Here is a 19,181-nt window from a genome sequence, read left to right as displayed (position 1 = left end):
GGTGTACAGTCAGCGCTGACAAGGGGTCTCCCTTTGGTTATAAGCGCTGTGTGGGGGTTGGCTCCAATCTCTGTGTCTCTCTTGCCATTCTTAGGGGGGAAACTCTGTCTGCCCTCCCGTGTGTGTGTGTGTGTGTGTGTGTGTGTGTGTGTGTGTGTGTGTGTGTGTGTGTGTGTGTGTGTGTGTGTGTGTGTGGAGTGTTTTGTGGTCTCCTTTAGCTATGTCCAGGGACACTGTATCATATGCTGCGGAGGATATGTCCTACCAGGATGATCCCATTCCATGTAATCAGGATAGCACTGGTTTAGCACAGATTCCAGCAAGGGAACCTGAGTGGTTTTCCTCTATCAAATCTTGGATTTCTCAGATTTCAGACAGGGTTGCAAGTAATGAATTCGCAACCCAGGTATTACAGAACTTTGTGGCAGTATGGCCCGATTCTGGCACCTCAGGATGAACCGCTATATACCCCCACAAACGTGCGCTTGTTCATGTCATGCAAGATGACACGGATACCGATTCTGATACCACAGACGGTAATGGGGATGTGTTGCGGGGGTCTGCCTCTCTTGCAAATGGGGTGCAATTGATGATAGAGGCTATCAGGGATGTGTTGAATGTTAATGATACCACACCTGAGCAGGTTGAGGTTTTTTTCACTGAAAATAAGAAAGCATCGCTAACCTTCCCTGCGTCAAAGGAATTGAATACTATATTTGAGAAAGCATGGGAACCCTGAGAATAAATTCCAGATCCCTAAAAGGGTCAAGGTGCATTTCCTTTCCCTGAGGAGTATAGAAAAAATGGGAAAGCCCACCAATTGTTGACGCATCTGTGTCCAGACTCTCAAAAAGGTGGTTTTACCTGTTCCGGGATCTACCGCCTTAAAGGAGCCGGCTGATCGAAAGATTGATAATACGCTTACATCAATGTACACAGCTTCGGGGGCCATATTACGTCCCACTATTGCTAGTGCATGGATTGCAAAAGCTATAGTAAAATGGCCAGGCACCTTACTTGAGGATTTGGATACAATGGATAAGGGTGATGTTGAATTGTTTTTGCGTAACATTCACGATTCAGCAGGTTTTATGGTAGAATCCATGAAAGACCTGGGTTCCATGACTGCGGGAATATCTTCCATGTCTGTTTCAGCTCGTCGGGGACTGTGGCTGCGCCAGTGGTCGGCCGACGAAGAATCCAGGAAAAGTGTGGAGTCCCTACCCTACACAGGTCAGGCTCTCTTTGGGGAAGCTTTGGATGCGTTGATATCCATGGCTACGGTGGGTAAGTCTCCGTTCCTTCCCTCAGCTGCACCTGATCCGAAGAAATCCTTCTCTTCATCAGCATCGCAGTCCTTTCAGCCCAACAAGCCTAGAAAGGCCAAGCCGTCCAATACCTTCTTTAGGGGAGGTCGAGCTAAATCCAAGAAACCTGCTGTGGCAGGTTCCCAGGAAACTAAACCTGCTTCAAGTACACCGAAGTCCTCCGCATGACGGTGGACTGCGCGGCATGGAGGTGGGGCCAATAGGAGCGGGGCTCAGACAGTTCAGTCACGTCAGGGTATCGCCCGGCCTGGATCCCTGGGTGATAGATATTGTGTCCCAGAGATACAGGTTGGAATTTAAAAATCTCCCTCCTCACCGATTTTTCAAATCAGGCTTGCCAGCTCTGCTGGCGGACAGGACTGTCTTACTATCAGTGGTTCAGAAGTTGGTGGAGGCACAGGTCATAGTGCCAGTGCCTCCTCATTCGCAAGCCATGGGTTACTATTCGAACCTTTTCGTGGTACCGAAACCGGATGGTTTGGTCAGACCCATTCTCTACAGCACCAAGGGTGTTCACCAAGGTGATGGCGGATATGATGGTTCTACTCTGAAAACAGGGGGTGAACATCTTTCTGTATCTAGACGATCTACTGATAAAAAGCATTGTCCAAGGAGGAGCTGTTGCAGTCCATTTTACTCACAACCCGCCTACTCAGAGTCCACGGTTGGATTCTGAACCTTCCAAAATCTCATTTGGAACCAACCCGTACAAAGGCCAGGATTTCACTCCTCTGGTGGCTCCAATTGCCTCACCTTCTGGAGGGCTGCAGGTTCGGGATTCAGGACAGGGTCCTTCTAACCACAGTTGCTAACCTTCGGGGCTGGGGCGCAGTCACTCAAGGGGAAACCTTCCAAGGAAGGTGGTCAAGTCTGGAAGCCGGCCTGACGATCAACATCCTGGAATCAAGAACCATCTACAATGGTCTTCTTCCGGTGGCCCATCTTCTAAGAAATTGGGCCATTCAAGTACAGTCGGACAATGTAACGACAGTGGCTTACATAAACCGACAGGGCGGAACGAAAAGCAGAGCTGCAATGTCAGAGGTGACAAGAATCATCCTGTGGGCAGAAAAACACGCGTTGGCGCTCTCTGCAATCTTCATTCTGGGAGTGGACAACTGGGAAGCAGACTTCCTCAGCAGACACGATCTCCATCCAGGGGAGTGGGGTCTCCATCCGGAGGTGTTCAAGGAAATAACAGACCTTTGGGGATTACCCCAAATAGACATGATAGCCTCTCGTCTCAACAAGAAGCTTAGACACTATTGTTCCAGGTCGAGGGACCCACAAGCAGTGGCAGTGGACGCCCTGGTGTCTCCATGGGTGTTCCAGTTGGTGTACGTGTTTCCACCACTCCCACTCATTCCAAGAGTTCTAAAGCTCATAAGGAGAACAAGAGTTCAAGCGATCCTCATTGCTCTAGACTGGCCAAGGAGGGCTTGGTACGCGGACCTTCTGAATCTCTTGCAGGAAGAGCCGAGGCCTCTTCCTCTTCGGGAGGACCTGCTGCAGCAGGGGCCATTCACCTATCAAGACTTACCGTGGCTACATTTGATGGCATGGAGGTTAAATGCCTGATACTAGCTCGGAAGGGCATTCCAAAGAAGGTCACTCCTACCCTGATACAGGCTAGGAAAGGGGTAACTTCTAAACATTCCCATCGTATTTGGAAGAAATATGTCTCTTGGTGTGAGTCCAAGAAGTTTTGTGCGGTGGAGTTTCAACTGGGACGTTTTCTCCTCTTCCTGCAAGCAGGTGTGCATATGGGCCTGAGGTTGGGATCTGTGGAGGTCCAGATTTCGTCCCTGTCCATTTTCTTCCAGAAACAATTGGCTGCCCTCCCTGTGGTTCAGACCTTTTTGAAGGGAGTTATGCACATCCAACCACCCTTTGTACCGCCTACGGCACCTTGGGACCTTAACATGGTGCTGCAGTTTCTCCAGTCAGACTGGTTTGAGCCTCTACAGGAGGTTGAGGTCAAATTTCTTACATGGAAGACTGTCACGTTGTTGGCCTTAGCTTCTGTTAGACGTGTGTCAGAATTGGGGGCTTTGTCCTGTAAAAGCCCTTACTTGATTTTCCACGAAGATAGAGCTGAGCTCCGGACACGTCAGCAGTTTCTTCCAAAGGTTGTGTTGGCATTTCATATCAACCATCCTGTTGTGGAGCCAGTGGCTACTGACTCCTCAGTTTCGTCAAAGTCCTTGGATGTTGTGAGGGCTTTGAAAATCTATGTGAAGAGGACTGCTCGTCACAGGAAATCGGACTCTGTTTGTCCTGTATGATCCCAAGAAAATTGGGTGTCCTGCTTCAAAGCAGACAATATCTCCCTGGATTAGGTTCACTATCCAGCATGTGTGTTCTACGGCAGGATTGCCGTGTCCTAAATCTGTTAAGGCCCACTCTACTCATAAAGTGGGGTCTTCCTGGGCGGCTGCCCGGGGTGTCTCGGCGTTACAACTTTGCCGAGCGGCAACTTGGTCTGGGTCGAACACGTTTGCTAAGTTCTACAAGTTCGATACTTTGGCCTCTGATTATCTGAAATTCAGTCAATCAGTTCTGCAGGAGCCTCCGCGCTCTCCCTCCTGTTTTGGGAGCTTTGGTACATCCCCATGCTACTAATGTGGACCCCAGCATCCTCTAGGACATAAGAGAAAATAGTATTTTGGTTACCTACCGGTAAATCCTTTTCTCGTAGTGCGTAGATGATGCTGGGCGCCCGCGCAGTGCTTTGTTTTCCTGCAACCGTTATCTGGTGGTTGCTCCCTGACGAAGCTGCCATAGCGCAGTGAAACACGCGTGTTGGGCATAGCGTGTCCACACGTGTGTGTGTGTGTGTGTGTGTGTGTGTGTGTGTGTGTGTGTGTGTGTGTGTGTGTGTGTGTGTGTGCAATGTTATGATATATATGACTGTTAAAACATTGTAATTCCCCACTTATGAGAGAGGCTCAGCTGCACTATACAATACAATAGATGAGAGGATATACAGTGACATATTGGTTATATGAATATGCAGTATATACCAATGGTGTCTGCAGATAGCTGAGAAATACTCTATGCGATGTGCATCCATATACACAAGAAGATGGGCTATTCACATTAGCATACTTAAACCATCTGTATTTGGAAGAGCCAGATTAGATTCTATGCTTAAATATTAGGGATAAAAATAAGTGTGCTGTGTACTTCACAATATTATATTGGGAAATAATTGAATATCATTCAGGTATCAGCAAAGTGCTATATAAGTTATAATACACTGGAATAGTATCAGCTATTTAAGTGGCTGTGAAAGTCAAAGCATTTAGTCACAGAATTGTTACATATCCAGTGAGACTTAAGGCCCGTACACACTGGTCGATATATCGGCCGTTCTCTTGAACGGCCGATATATCGCGGGACCGTCGGCCAGTGTGTACGGCCGATACGTCTGTGAACTCCGTCGTTCACAGACGTATCGTGTCGGCCGCGCAGCACAGCCGACGGCCAATATATCTACCGATATATTGGCGCGTCGCTGTGTGTGTACGGGGCGGTCGGCCGCCCGCCCGTACACATGCTGCGGCGGCCGGCGGTGATTGACAGGTGAACTGGGCGGGCGTGTGTACACGCCCGCCCAGTTCATGACGTCAGTCCCCGACGGATCGAGCAGTGTGTATGCTGAACACACTGCTCGATCCGTCCATAGATATATCTGCAGATCAATTGATCTGCAGATATATCTGTTAGTGTGTACCCACCTTTAAGCAGCTCTATGCCCCAGTAGAATATCAATAGTTACACATTGTAACAAATATAACAGGCAACAGCTGGGAGCTGAGAAGCAGCAGCATACTTTGCTGACATATGTAACCTAATACACTGTAGCAAATCCACTGGCAACATTCAGTAGTTGAAGTGTTTACAATGATAAAAGCCACCAGTGAGACAGCAAATTGAAATACATTTGCTACATAAATAACTTCACACTATAGATTTATCCCTATATGACTGTTCCTTATTCTATATGCACATTTTTTGACTTGTCTGGCCTTATCCTCTCTCATATATACCAGTGGGATGATATATTGCCATAAAGTAAAATAATTCTATCTATATTGCCAGCCACTGAATCTAGATCACTAAGATATTATTACTGTATATATAGAAAATAGGATTACTATAGTTAAACCACACTGTAAGACAAATAAGGATTTTTTCCTTTAACGGTGTGAGTTATGAACGTGATTCTCTGATATGTCAATTTATTATTCAGTGAAACTGATTTGAATTATTTAAATAAGAATTAAGCTGTGGTAATAGGCAGCTCGCCTTCTGGTAAAATTGGGGCTGCTACACCCCTAACGAAGGCCAGATCTCCTGCATTTTTAGCCAGACCAAATATGGTCAAGACATTAATATAAATGTAGGTTGCTAAATACTAAAATTGGAACTGCTATATTCCTTAAAAGCAACTTCACCCATCAGCTAAACCAGCATAAATATCATTTCAGTTTCAGGATCACTATTCCCATTCCAGGAATATTCTATAACTTTGAGATATCTCCGATATATGGAGACTTCTGTCCCAGCGGACCGTGGTCTGGGAATCTGCATATAGGGAATATACAGAAATAAGTGATCGAAAAGAATCACATTATTTATTATCCAACTAATATCCTTATATTTACCTACACTCTGTTATGATTCCTGTACTCCAGACCGGAGGAGATCTTATGGCAGGGATCTGAGTACAGGAAAACAAGCTGGTTGTGGGAGCTGGATAGCCTAGTAACCCCTGGCGCCCTAACTCCGTTGTCTCGCCCGTGTAATCAGAAATCCCCTGCGAGACTATGGTTGCTTGAGCCCATGGCAGCCGCGTTCGAAGGGCGGATTATGTCTGCCCAACCCCGATGCCCCCGCAGGTCCTAAAGGGAGACAAGGGGAAGTCCGAGACAGGGTGATAACAAGGGGCCCTCTGACTAAGCAACCAGGCCAGGGGTTACAAGCTAACTAACTAAATCAAAAGGTATGTGCGGACTAGCCGCCAGGAAAAAGGACAACCAAAGATCCACTGATCCGACACTCCTATCCGGCACCGCCGGACACCAGAGTGGATCTGTGGAAGCGGAATCCTCCGCAAAGCTCCAGAACACAATTAAACAAAATAATAAACAGAAGCGGACAAGCCGCAACACACGGCTGCGCCGCGACTCACGACACCACCAGATGTTAAAGGTGCTCGGTCAGACTCCAGGAACGGATGGTAACTTCCGAGTACAGGATCTCTGAGGACAGGAACAACCAAAAGGACCGGGACTGGGAACTCTCTGCAGCAGACACAAGCAAACAGGAAGCTATCACCGGCGTCTGTAAGAAGTCCTGAGGGTGCCTTTATTCAGGCACCCTCCAATCAAGATCCAGACAGGACAATCAAATAGAAATGCCGTGCAGCTTGCATGCTGCACGGCCAGCACATAATCAGGGTAATGAGAATAGACCCAGCAACGGGGAACGCGGCTGAACGTGGCGTCCCCGTTGCTAAGGTCAGAGCGGCTCCGTGCGCCCGGCGTCTTAGCGTTGCCAGGGAGCCGGCGGCTGAACGCGCACGGCGTCCCTGGTTGCTAGGCGCCGAGCCGCACGGCCGAGCGGACCCCGGCGCCTAACAGTACCCCCCCTTGAGGAGGGGTCAAGGAACCCCTAAAGCCCGGTTTCCGAGGAAATTCACGAAAAAATGCTTTTTTGAGCTTTGGGGCATGAAGGTCTTCATCCAGGACCCACGACCTTTCCTCTGGCCCATAACCTCTCCAATGCACCAAAAAATAAAGCCGACCCCAGGACAACTTGGAATCGAGAACCTTCTCAACCAAGAACTCTTGCTGACCCTGTACATTAACTGGTGATCTCCCCTGAGATTTTTTACGAGGAAATCTGCTGGACGAAACATATGGTTTAAGCAATGAGCAATGGAAGGTATTTCCGATCCGTAAAGTTTTTGGTAAACGTAACCGGAAAGCAACTGGATTGACTTTTTTGATAATGAGAAATGGTCCAATAAATCTAGGACCCAATCTGGCTGAGGTTTGTCGAAGTTTGATGTTGCGAGTCGACAACCACACCCTGTCTCCTACTTTAAAAGTGCACGGCCGCCGGAGCCTGTCAGAAAATTTTTTTTCCCGGAAAGCTGCTTTTCTGAGAGCCAGGTGCACTTTTTTCCAAATAAGTTTAAGATGAGAGGTCAGGGCCAGAGAGGAGATAGAGGAATGTTGAAAAAATGAATTAGCTCTGGGGTGGAAACCAAAAACTGCAAAAAATGGAGACACATTGGTGGAGGAATGACAGGCATTATTATAAGCAAACTCCGCCAATGGAAGAAACTCAGACCAGTCATTTTGGAGTTTGGCCGAGTACAAACGCAAATATTGTTTTAGAGATTGGTTAACTCGCTCAGTCTGTCCATTGGATTGTGGATGATAGCCGGAGGTTAAAGATAATTTCATTTTTAACGAAGCACAAAAAGACCTCCAAAATTGCGCAATGAATTGTGGACCCCTGTCAGAAACAATATTAGTGGGTAACCCATGGAGTCTGAAAACATGACGGAGGAACAAGACTGCCAATCCCTGGGCAGATGGCAATCGGGGAAGAGCAATAAAATGGGCCATCTTGCTAAAACGGTCCACTACCACCCATATGACTCGGCATCCGGCTGACAGAGGGAGATCCACCACAAAATCCATGGAGATATGCGACCATGGCCTAAGAGGAACTTTCAAGGGCATAAGTTGACCAATAGGCAAAGAACGGGGAACTTTATGCTGTGCACAGACCTGACACGAAAAAACAAACTCTTTAATGTCTTTGGAAAGACCAGGCCACCATACTGAGCGGGATACTAATTCCAAAGTCTTAGCGATTCCCGGATGCCCTGCAACTTTGCTATCATGAAATTCCGCCAAAACAGTTGCTCTCAAAAACTCAGGAACAAAAAGACGACTAGCAGGAGTATTTCCTGGAGCTTGATGTTGAAGCAGTTTTAATTGGGAAAATACATCCTGTGTGAGACCTGCCTGAATGACTGAAGGCGGAAGTATGGGAGTAACAGGACTGTTGTCTTGAACCGGAAGGAAACTGCGTGACAGGGCATCTGCCTTGGTATTCTTGGAACCTGGTCTGAAGGTGATAATGAATTTGAAACGAGTAAAAAATAAAGCCCAACGAGCCTGTCGGGCATTCAGTCGTTTAGCCGATTCAATGTATTGAAGATTTTTGTGATCAGTCAAAACTGAAATGGTGTGGGTAGCTCCTTCAAGCCAATGTCTCCACTCCTCGAAAGCCCATTTAATAGCCAGCAATTCCCGGTTACCAACATCGTAGTTGGATTCTGCAGATGAGAATTTCCTGGACATAAAGGCACAAGGATGTAACTCAAGGGAATCTGGATCCTTCTGAGAAAGGATAGCCCCTACTCCAACCTCCGAGGCATCTACCTCAACAATGAAAGGTAATTCTGGGTTGGGATGTCTAAGGACAGGGGCTGAGACAAAGGCTTGTTTCAAGGCCTGAAAAGATAACTCCGCTTCACATGACCAATTGGTAGGATCTGCTCCCTTCTTAGTAAGTGCCACAATGGGAGCAACTAGGTCAGAGAAAGAGTGAATAAATCTTCTATAGTAGTTTGCAAACCCTAAAAAGCGCTGAATTGCTTTTAAATTGGTGGGTTGCGCCCAACTAAGGATGGCTTGGAGCTTTTTTGGTTCCATTCGGAATCCCCGAGGGGAAATAATGTACCCTAAAAAGGATACTTCCGTGACATGAAATTCACACTTCTCCAGCTTGGCATATAAGTGATTTTCACGTAATCTCTTTAGCACCTGACGCACCTGGGTAACATGTTGTTCCACGGAGTCAGAATATATCAAAATATCGTCTAAATAGACCACGACGAATCTTCCCAGAAACTCACGGAGCACATCATTAATGAGATCCTGGAAAACTGCCGGAGCGTTAGATAGGCCGAATGGCATGACCAGATACTCATAGTGGCCCGACTGAGTACTAAATGCCGTTTTCCACTCATCCCCTGACCTGATTCTGATGAGGTTATATGCTCCTCTAAGATCAATCTTAGAAAAAATAACAGCCGAACGTAGCTGATCAAAGAGGACAGAGATCAGCGGCAGAGGGTAAGTATTCTTTACTGAGATCTTATTCAAAGCTCTAAAGTCAATGCAGGGTCTGAGTGAACCATCCTTCTTCTCTACGAAGAAGAAACCTGCACTTAAAGGGGATTTAGATGGCCTGATAAACCCTTTCCCAAGGCTTTCTTTCACATACTCATTCATGGCCACCGTTTCAGGACCAGACAATGCATATAACCTTCCTTTAGGCAACGTGGCACCAGGAATTAACTCAATGGCACAATCATAAGGCCTATGGGGAGGCAAAATATCCGCATTGCCCTTGGAAAACACATCAACAAAATCCTGGTATTCCCCAGGAATATGTGCGGAACTGGCGGCAGCTACTCGGATAGGAAGCGTAATACATTCTTTATCACAGATGGTACCCCATTGTAGGATCTCCCCAGACTGCCAATTAATGATGGGATTATGAAAGGCCAGCCAAGGATGACCCAGAACCACAGGAACTGCTGGACAATGGGTAAGGAAAAACTCAATTTTTTCAGAATGCAGAGCTCCCACCGAGAGCAAAACAGGAGGTGTACATAGAGAAATAACCCCATTGGATAAAGGACTCCCATCTAAACCATGCATGGTGATACACCTACCCAAGGTTAGCTGAGGAATACCTAAGGCCTTGGCCCATGTTAAATCCATAAAGTTTCCTGCAGCTCCACTGTCCACAAAAGCAGAGACCGAGGAACAGAGGCTGCCATAGGAAACTTTAGCAGGAACCAACAGTGAATTATTTGAGGAGATGAGCTGCAGACCAAAGTGAACCCCCTCACAACTCACTTGGTCAGGAAGTTTCCCAACTTGTTTGGACAACTACGGGCAAAATGTCCCTTACCTCCGCAGTATAAACACAGACCATAATTTTGCCTCCTGGTTCTTTCTTCCGGAGACAATTTGGAGAGACCAATCTGCATAGGCTCCTCTATGTCTACAGGAATGGAAGGAACCCAGGGAGAGGACCCGACAGATGCCCCTTTTTCAGCCCTCCGCTCTCTGAGCCGACGATCTATTTTAATAGATAGCTCCATGAGGTTATCGAGGGTCTCAGGAGCGGGATACTGGAGGAGACTGTCTTTTATAGATTCAGATAAGCCGAGGCGAAACTGACTGCGCAGGGCTGGGTCATTCCAGCCACAGTCGTTCGACCAACGGCGAAACTCCGTACAATAATTCTCTGCGGGATTCCTACCCTGTCTAAGAGCACGCAACTGACTTTCTGCGGACGCCTCTCTATCAGGGTCGTCATACAATAGCCCTAAAGATTTTAAAAAGGCGTCTACAGACGATAAGGCCGGATCGTCTGTCTTTAAACCAAAAGCCCAGGTCTGAGGATCCCCCTGAAGTAGAGAAATAATAATCCCAACCCGCTGAGCCTCTGTACCTGAGGTAACTGGTCTTAAACGAAAATACAGTTTGCAAGATTCTTTAAAATTAAAAAACTGTTTTCTATCCCCAGAAAAACGGTCAGGCAGATGCATTTTTGGTTCAGGGATGACCCTCGGGGAAGTCCGTAACAGATCTTCCTGTGACCTCACCCGGAGGGACAGATCCTGAACCATCTGAGTAAGTTCCTGAATCTGACTAACAAGAAGCTGGCCAGGGTTTGGCCCAACACCGGTGGGATTCATAAGGCCGACAAAAAATCTCCCAACTAAAAAGTGAAAAAATTTACTGTAAGTTTAATCTTTTCTTTTGTGGGCCGGTGATAATGTTATGATTCCTGTACTCCAGACCGGAGGAGATCTTATGGCAGGGATCTGAGTACAGGAAAACAAGCTGGTTGTGGGAGCTGGATAGCCTAGTAACCCCTGGCGCCCTAACTCCGTTGTCTCGCCCGTGTAATCAGAAATCCCCTGCGAGACTATGGTTGCTTGAGCCCATGGCAGCCGCGTTCGAAGGGCGGATTATGTCTGCCCAACCCCGATGCCCCCGCAGGTCTTAAAGGGAGACAAGGGGAAGTCCGAGACAGGGTGATAACAAGGGGCCCTCTGACTAAGCAACCAGGCCAGGGGTTACAAGCTAACTAACTAAATCAAAAGGTATGTGCGGACTAGCCGCCAGGAAAAAGGACAACCAAAGATCCACTGATCCGACACTCCTATCCGGCACCGCCGGACACCAGAGTGGATCTGTGGAAGCGGAATCCTCCGCAAAGCTCCAGAACACAATTAAACAAAATAATAAACAGAAGCGGACAAGCCGCAACACACGGCTGCGCCGCGACTCACGACACCACCAGATGTTAAAGGTGCTCGGTCAGACTCCAGGAACGGATGGTAACTTCCGAGTACAGGATCTCTGAGGACAGGAACAACCAAAAGGACCGGGACTGGGAACTCTCTGCAGCAGACACAAGCAAACAGGAAGCTATCACCGGCGTCTGTAAGAAGTCCTGAGGGTGCCTTTATTCAGGCACCCTCCAATCAAGATCCAGACAGGACAATCAAATAGAAATGCCGTGCAGCTTGCATGCTGCACGGCCAGCACATAATCAGGGTAATGAGAATAGACCCAGCAACGGGGAACGCGGCTGAACGTGGCGTCCCCGTTGCTAAGGTCAGAGCGGCTCCGTGCGCCCGGCGTCTTAGCGTTGCCAGGGAGCCGGCGGCTGAACGCGCACGGCGTCCCTGGTTGCTAGGCGCCGGGCCGCACGGCCGAGCGGACCCCGGCGCCTAACACACTCACAGTCCTCGTTATTAGGGATTATTCCCACGAGGCATCTATTGCTGAGGAAAAAGGCAGATATATAATAGAATTCAGTGGGGTATAGGATAGAGATAGTTGTTTGAAATATTATAATAAAAACTACTAATTATTGGCAATATACTGTATATACTTACACAACAATTCTGAGGAGATTTATATTGAAACAACACACGTGGACACGCTTTTTAAATCTTTATTCACATCTGTTTATTTTCTACAATTCACATACATGTTAGTCTTTCATTTTTTAACTTCTATGTTTCACTGTAGTCTGGATCAATTGTATACAATAAAATTTTTCATTTTTAATGAATATCTAATAAAGGTTATATTTTAAGAATAATCCATCCTGATCTAATGCGTCAACACTACAGTTTCTTTCTGTCCCCCCCCCCCCAAACCTTAGTTTATGCATACTGTAGTTGACGGCACCCCCTGAATATACAGAATATTATTCACTATCTGAAAATAGGGGCCCTTATAAAGTGGATGTGGGGTGATGAATCTCATACATCCACAATATTTCCACATTATACCGAGTGTGCAGATACCAAGTTCGTGCTTAAATCCTTCTCTCGAAGATGTCCGTCTCCTCAGGCACAGTTTCTAGACTGAGTCTGGTAGGAGGGGCATAGAGGGAGGAGCCAGGCCACACTCTCAAACTCTTAAAGTGCCAATGGATCCTGGTGGACCCGTCCATACCCAATGGTACTAATGTTGACCCCAGCATCCTCTACGGACTACGAGAAAAGGATTTACCGGCAGGTAACCAAAATCCTATTTTTTCCATCATAGATGAGAATATTGGAATTAGCAGGATGCCCAGATTTGATGATAGAAAAAATATGCATTACACAGAGGCATTTATCAATGAAGTACTGAGACATTCATCTTTTGTACCATTTACAATTCCACACTGGTATGTATATAATATATTCTATAATATCAAATTTTATAAAAAGAAGACAATTGCACACTAAAGAAATGTAATTACATACATGCATAAATATTAGACTATGTATTCTATATTTATCGGGATAATAAAAAAGATCTAATTTATGCGCAGTACGAAGTGGTCATATCCTACTACATTCAGTGAGGCGCGTCAAGCTCCACACTTGAGCATATCCTATGCTGTTTAGGGGCACTGCGTTTAGAAACCTATAGCTATGTGTGCAGCATGCTGACAGGGGAGGGGTTAGTATGAGAGGGATGCACAGATCTAAACATATCTGAGATTTTGTAAATATTGAATTAACGTAAATCCCTAAATCAAGCCCATAGATTTCCATTGCATGCGATCACTCTTGTAGAATGGCATAAAGCAAGCCATCAAACAGTATGAGCTTCATTGAAACCTTACTGGATCCAGGTGTATGTACGAGAATTATAACAAAACTATTTGTTGGAGCATACTGATCCTTCACTGGTAGAGGAAAGGGGCGGGGTACAAAATTCCATCAGTTGGGATCCCGACGGTCAGAATGTCAACAGAAGCATCCTGACCGACAGAATCCGAAATGATCGGAGTAAGTATTGTGACCCTAACCCACCCCTCCCACAGCCTAAACCTAATTGTCCCTCCCAACATCTCTAACCCACCCTACCCCCACAGTCTAACCCTCCCCCACTCCCTCAGTTTAACCCTAACCCTTGCCTTACCTAGTGCCTAACCCCAACCCTAGTACTTACCTTTGGGATCAGACTGGATTTCGACCATCAGGATTCCGCTGTCTGTATTCTGACTGTTGTGGTCTGCCGTGATTCTGACTGCATCCAAAGGACAGAATAGATACTACACCTTTAAAGACATGCTTCCTCTGGGTTACTAGTCACTGTTCTCCATTGATCTGTTCCCATATAGTGAGTAGTAGAGGTTTGTCTTGAGGTTTGTGTCCACTGCAACATCTGGTATTTTTAGGTAAACAGATAAAATCTTCCTTTCTTACTTACATGTAGAGTTTTTTCACTTTCTAAGTTAATTTAATAAGTGATCATGATTATACATTTAGGTTGTCATTCCGAGTTGTTCGCTCGTTGCTGATTTTCGCTATACTGCGATTAGTCGCTTACGCAAGGTTCGCAGTGCGCATGCCCTTGTTATTTTACACAAAAACTAGGTATTTTACTCACGGCATAACGAAGCTTTTTCATCGCTGTGCTGATCGTAGTGTGATTGACAGGAAGTGGGTGTTTCTGGGCGGAAACTGGACATTTTATGGGAGTGTGCGGAAAAACGCAGGCGTTCGAGTTGCAAAACGCAGGAGTGGCTGGAGAAACGGGGGAGTGGTTGGGCAAACGCTGGGTGTGTTTGTGACGTCAAACCAGGAACGAAAAGGACTGAGCTGGTCGCAATGGCTGAGTAAGTCTGGAGCTACTCAGAAACTGCTAAGAATTATTTATTCGCAATTCTGCTAATCTTTCGTTCGCAATTCTGCTAAGCTAAGATACACTCCCAGAGGGCGGCGGCTAAGCGTGTGCAATGCTGCTAAAAGCAGCTAGCGAGCGAACAACTCGGAATCACCCCCTTAGGTCATTATCACTGATTACTAGGCCCAGATTTCCCACAAGGCAACCTAGGCGCCCACCTAGGGCCCTGCTGTTTCCAAGGGGCCTGTGCCTGAGTCTCATGAAATCCGGCTAATACATGAACCATCACAAAGGCTGGTTTTAGTAAAATGTTTTATAGAGGCTCAGTAACGGGGCTTAGACCAGTATTAATATCCCTAATACTGGCACTGAGTTCCGTTACTGTGCCCCCGCAAAACATTCCCAGAGCAGCACTGCGTGATCACTATGTAATGTCATGACATCACATGGACCCGCCATGCACTCCTTAGAGTCCCACAGTCTGCAGTGTACTGGAGAACCTGCCATGAGCCACAGCACAACAGCAGCTGCCACTGCCAGCACCGTGGTCGGATTGGGCCGCTAGAAATATGGGGCATTTCCTGCGGGGTCGACCTCTGAGACCACACACCTCACAATGAGAGATAATGCAGCTGTACATCATCAGGTAAATAAACTCTCTGCACAACTGCCATTTGATGAGTTTCTGGGATGTGTTTTACCTCATATGCTGTATAGTAAACGACCTCTTGTCCGCTTGCCTGCGAGCTCAGTCTCTGGCTCTGCCAGAATGAGCTTTGTGTCTGCTTTCCCACATTACCCTAGAAGCTGTCAAAATGAATCACACATGTTATTGGGATCTCTACCAATATACAGCACTGTAATGTGTTGGTTATCTCTGGTATAATGTGATCCAAATCTATATGATATACTGTAACATGATAAGTATCCTTCATGATTCATCTTTATCAGGAACCATGTTGGTGTAAAATAATAGGCATCTTTGCTGCTATATTGCAAGTGGCATCACTACTGGTGTAATGTGAAGGGATACACAGCCAATATAAAATTATATGCTCCCCTGGCAATGTAATGTGATGGACACCTGTACTGGTATTGTATGTAGGTAATCACAGCAGCTTGTATAATATACTATATAGTGTGTTTGTGTTCTCCAGTTGGAGGACAGTGTTTCTTTTATCATGTTGGCGACAAATGTATTGATGTTTTCCTGTGGGGGCCAATGTGGTCAAAGTGTTTTATTTTTCCTATCGAGGGGACCATTGTGTTTTATTTTTATCCAGTTGAGGGTAATGTGTTTTTTTGTTTTCTGTAAAATAAAGCAGTCCTGTCCATTCCTCGCCTACCACAAATAATAAATCCTATAGTTTATTTTTAAAAAAAGTGTGGGGGGGGGGTAAACCAGTATCTTTCCTAGAGCCCCGTAAGGTCTAAAACTGGCTCTGCTAATTACTGTGTGCAATGTGCCTCCAGAACTGCCAGCTTGTGCATGTAGCTGTTTGGTTGCAATGTGTTAATTAAATGTCACTAATCGACATGTGTGTTGGGCTTGTGTGGAAACATTGGGTTACAAAAAGAAAAACCAGCCACCTGTCACAGAACAGGACCATATGCAGTCTCATTTTATCTCCTAGTGCTGCTTTATATTATATAGTGGAGGTGAGTGGGGTTTTTTCAGGAAAACCAAACTCAACCGAATTTAGGGAATCCAAGTTGAACCAAATCCTGATTCGGAGCTTTCCTCATGTCGGTACTCGAATTTAAGATTGCATGTAAGTCCCTCCTTGCTGATTGCAGATATCATTACACACAGAGCAGTGTGGTCAAAATTGACTGGAAATGACTGGTGTCACACTCCAGGGCTCCAAGCTGGGTTACTTGCCATTGTGCTGCCTCTCTCAGCTGGCGCTAAGGTCCTCTCCTGTTGTCACTTCATGTCACCCCCTGCAGTGTGCCTTGCCACCATCCTAACTCCATTGGCCAATTGGCTTACAGCAGTCCCTTTAAAGGTGTTTACTGTGCACCAGCTCATTGGCAGTGCAATGTCGCTTCCCAAGATGCCATCATGGTTCCAGTCCAGTTTCTCTGATTCCAGTGAGGTTACCTCTCTGGTTCCAGTCTGGTTACCTCTCTGGTCCCAGTGCGGCTACCTCTTTAGTTCCAGTCCTGTTGCCTCGCTGGTTTCAGTCTAGTTACTCAGCTATATCATTGGATCTGTTCCAGTTGATTAAAGATTCTAAACCAGGGCTGGCCAAACCGGTCCTCGAGATCTACCAACAGTTCATGTTTTCCAGACCTCCTGGAGATCTGTAGAATTGTCAGTTAGGAATGAATGCAGCACATCTTAATTAGTAATGACTACACCTGTGCAGCACTAGGTGGTCTGGAAAATGTGAACTGTTGGTAGATCTCGAGGACTGGTTTGGCCAGCTCTGTAATAAACTATAACTGCTCCAGTCAGATCACGCCAGTGGTTCAAGTCCCATTAAGGTACATCCAGCTCTAGCTTGCATGTCCTAAAAATAAATTGCATCTCTAATTCCTGGACTCCAGTCTCATAGTTCTATACCTCTACATCACTATTATTCCATAAATAGGAACTAGCTTGCAGCCTCAATCCGGGTTACTAGACACCTGCTGGCTGCTGCCGTTGCCAGACTTCATGGGGAGTCCACAATTGATTTGCCCCGCCGGTCCGTAGCACTTCTCCGTCTGAGGAGACAGACGCTAGAGGTCATACTTGACCTCTAGCATCTGACAGGGAGCACAGCACTACAGCTACCCAGAAGTGTCAGGAATACACAGCGCTAGCACCAACTGGAGAGGATGCAGCTTTCTACACAGCTGCATCTTCTTCCACGACACCCCTGGCAATGAGTATGAAACCCCTGGAAACAAGCATGACACCCAGAGCTGAAACCCCTGGCAACAAGCATGGAACCACTGGCAATGAGCATGAAATAACTGTCAATGAACATGTAACCCCAGGCAACGAGCATGCAACCCATGGCATTGAGTATGGAACCCCTGTCCATGAGCAGGTAATTTAAAAGTAATTAGTAGCCTTACTGTGTTGCATAATGTGTAATGGGCATTATGGTTTGTGGCATAATGTGTAATGGGCATTACAGTGTGTGGAATAATGTGTCAGGGGCATTAGTGTGTGGAATAATGTGTCATGGGCAGGGGCGTATAAAGAGAGGAGGAGACCCGCGTGCAGCCTCCATCGTGGGCCCCCTCCTCTCCGGCAGCAGTAGACTGTGCCATAATGCCAGGGTCTACTGTGCATGCGCAGGTCTCTGGGAACTTGGCTCCCGTGCATTCTGCCTGGGGACATCTCCAGTGCGCATGCTCAAATCACTCAGAAATGGACACGGCAGCCATTTTCCGAATGCTTTGTGTCCACAGTTCAGGGCCAACACCATGGGACTCCGGAGGGATAAGTAACAACATATGGGTGCAGTGTGTGCCATGTGGGCCCCACTAGACCCAGGGGCCAGTGTGCACTGCACCCATTATAGAAACGCCTATGGTCATGGGCATTATAGTGTGTGAAATAATGCGTCTGGGGCATTGCAGTGTGTGACATAATGTGTAACGGCCATTAGGGTGTGTGGTATATTGAGTAAGAGGCATTATGGTGTGTGGTATAATGTGTAAGGAGCTTTACTATAAGGAGGAAAAATGACAAGTAATGTAAAGGCCAATGTCTAGGCGTGCATGATGCAAAACTGGGGTATAAGGAAGTAATTTCCTACAATGCCACGCCCCTTGCAGTGAGTCCACACTCAGGTGCACACTACTTCACTTTTTATATATCAATGGGAAGGGGTGCCAGAAACTTTTTTGCCAGGGGGAGCAAAATTTATAGCTACGCCACTTCCCCACAAGTCCAGTCTCATCACTGAGAGAGTGCCACCAACCATTCAAGTACAGCATTTAAAAAAAAAAAAACTTTAGTAGTTCTTCAGAAGGTTTCATTTTTCTTGAGTAGCTCACACCCCAATTAAGGTTGGAGACCACTGAACTAGATCACACTTTTCCCAACCAAACCAAACCCTCACACATGACAACTTGAAATATTCCTGTTAAGAATATTGTTGGAACATCAAAAAATTGGTTCAAATTACATGATTTTAGCTGTTTTTATCAATTTTCAAGAAATTCAAAACCAGATCCGAATCCACACCAAAACACTTGAGGGTGGTTTGGCCAAAACTGAAAGACAAAAACAAACACTAAGGGCACGTGCACATCTCTATTATATGCTGCTTGTTATAAAATTACCTATGCAAAGTGCTATTGAAACTAAAAGAGGGAAATTCTAATGTAACATATACGTTTTGAATCATGTACACATATAATGAAATACTGATACAGTATATCCAAAAACTGGAAAAGCCAGAAGTGCCTATTAGGTAAGTGTAAAATAAAATAACTCATACTTATTAGTCTACGACATAACTGTTCATGTTGTATGTATAATTTGTTTCTAGTAATTGTGATCTGTATACGGTATAGTAATGTACATACGTTAAAGCCTGATTGCAGCAATATTGCTTATTATATGGGATCAAAGGTTTAGCTGATGACAGTGGTT

The 19,181-nt window shown here is 46.1% G+C and overlaps 1 protein-coding gene across 1 annotated transcript in view; it reads left to right on the top strand.

The window, feature by feature from the left end:
- LOC134895862 (cytochrome P450 1A1-like) overlaps nt 1–19,181 on the top strand; it is a 212,203-nt gene that overhangs the window by 183,159 nt on the left and 9,863 nt on the right. The window contains exon 5 of the mRNA XM_063913870.1: nt 13,007–13,130. Coding sequence (XP_063769940.1) covers nt 13,007–13,130 — 124 coding nt within the window. The remainder of the gene's footprint in view (nt 1–13,006; nt 13,131–19,181) is intronic.

This window comes from Pseudophryne corroboree, chromosome 1, assembly GCF_028390025.1.
Source record: "Pseudophryne corroboree isolate aPseCor3 chromosome 1, aPseCor3.hap2, whole genome shotgun sequence".
Lineage (NCBI taxonomy): Eukaryota > Metazoa > Chordata > Amphibia > Anura > Myobatrachidae > Pseudophryne > Pseudophryne corroboree.
Note: the sequence above shows the minus strand (reverse complement) of the source record. Positions and strands in the feature narration are given on the sequence as shown.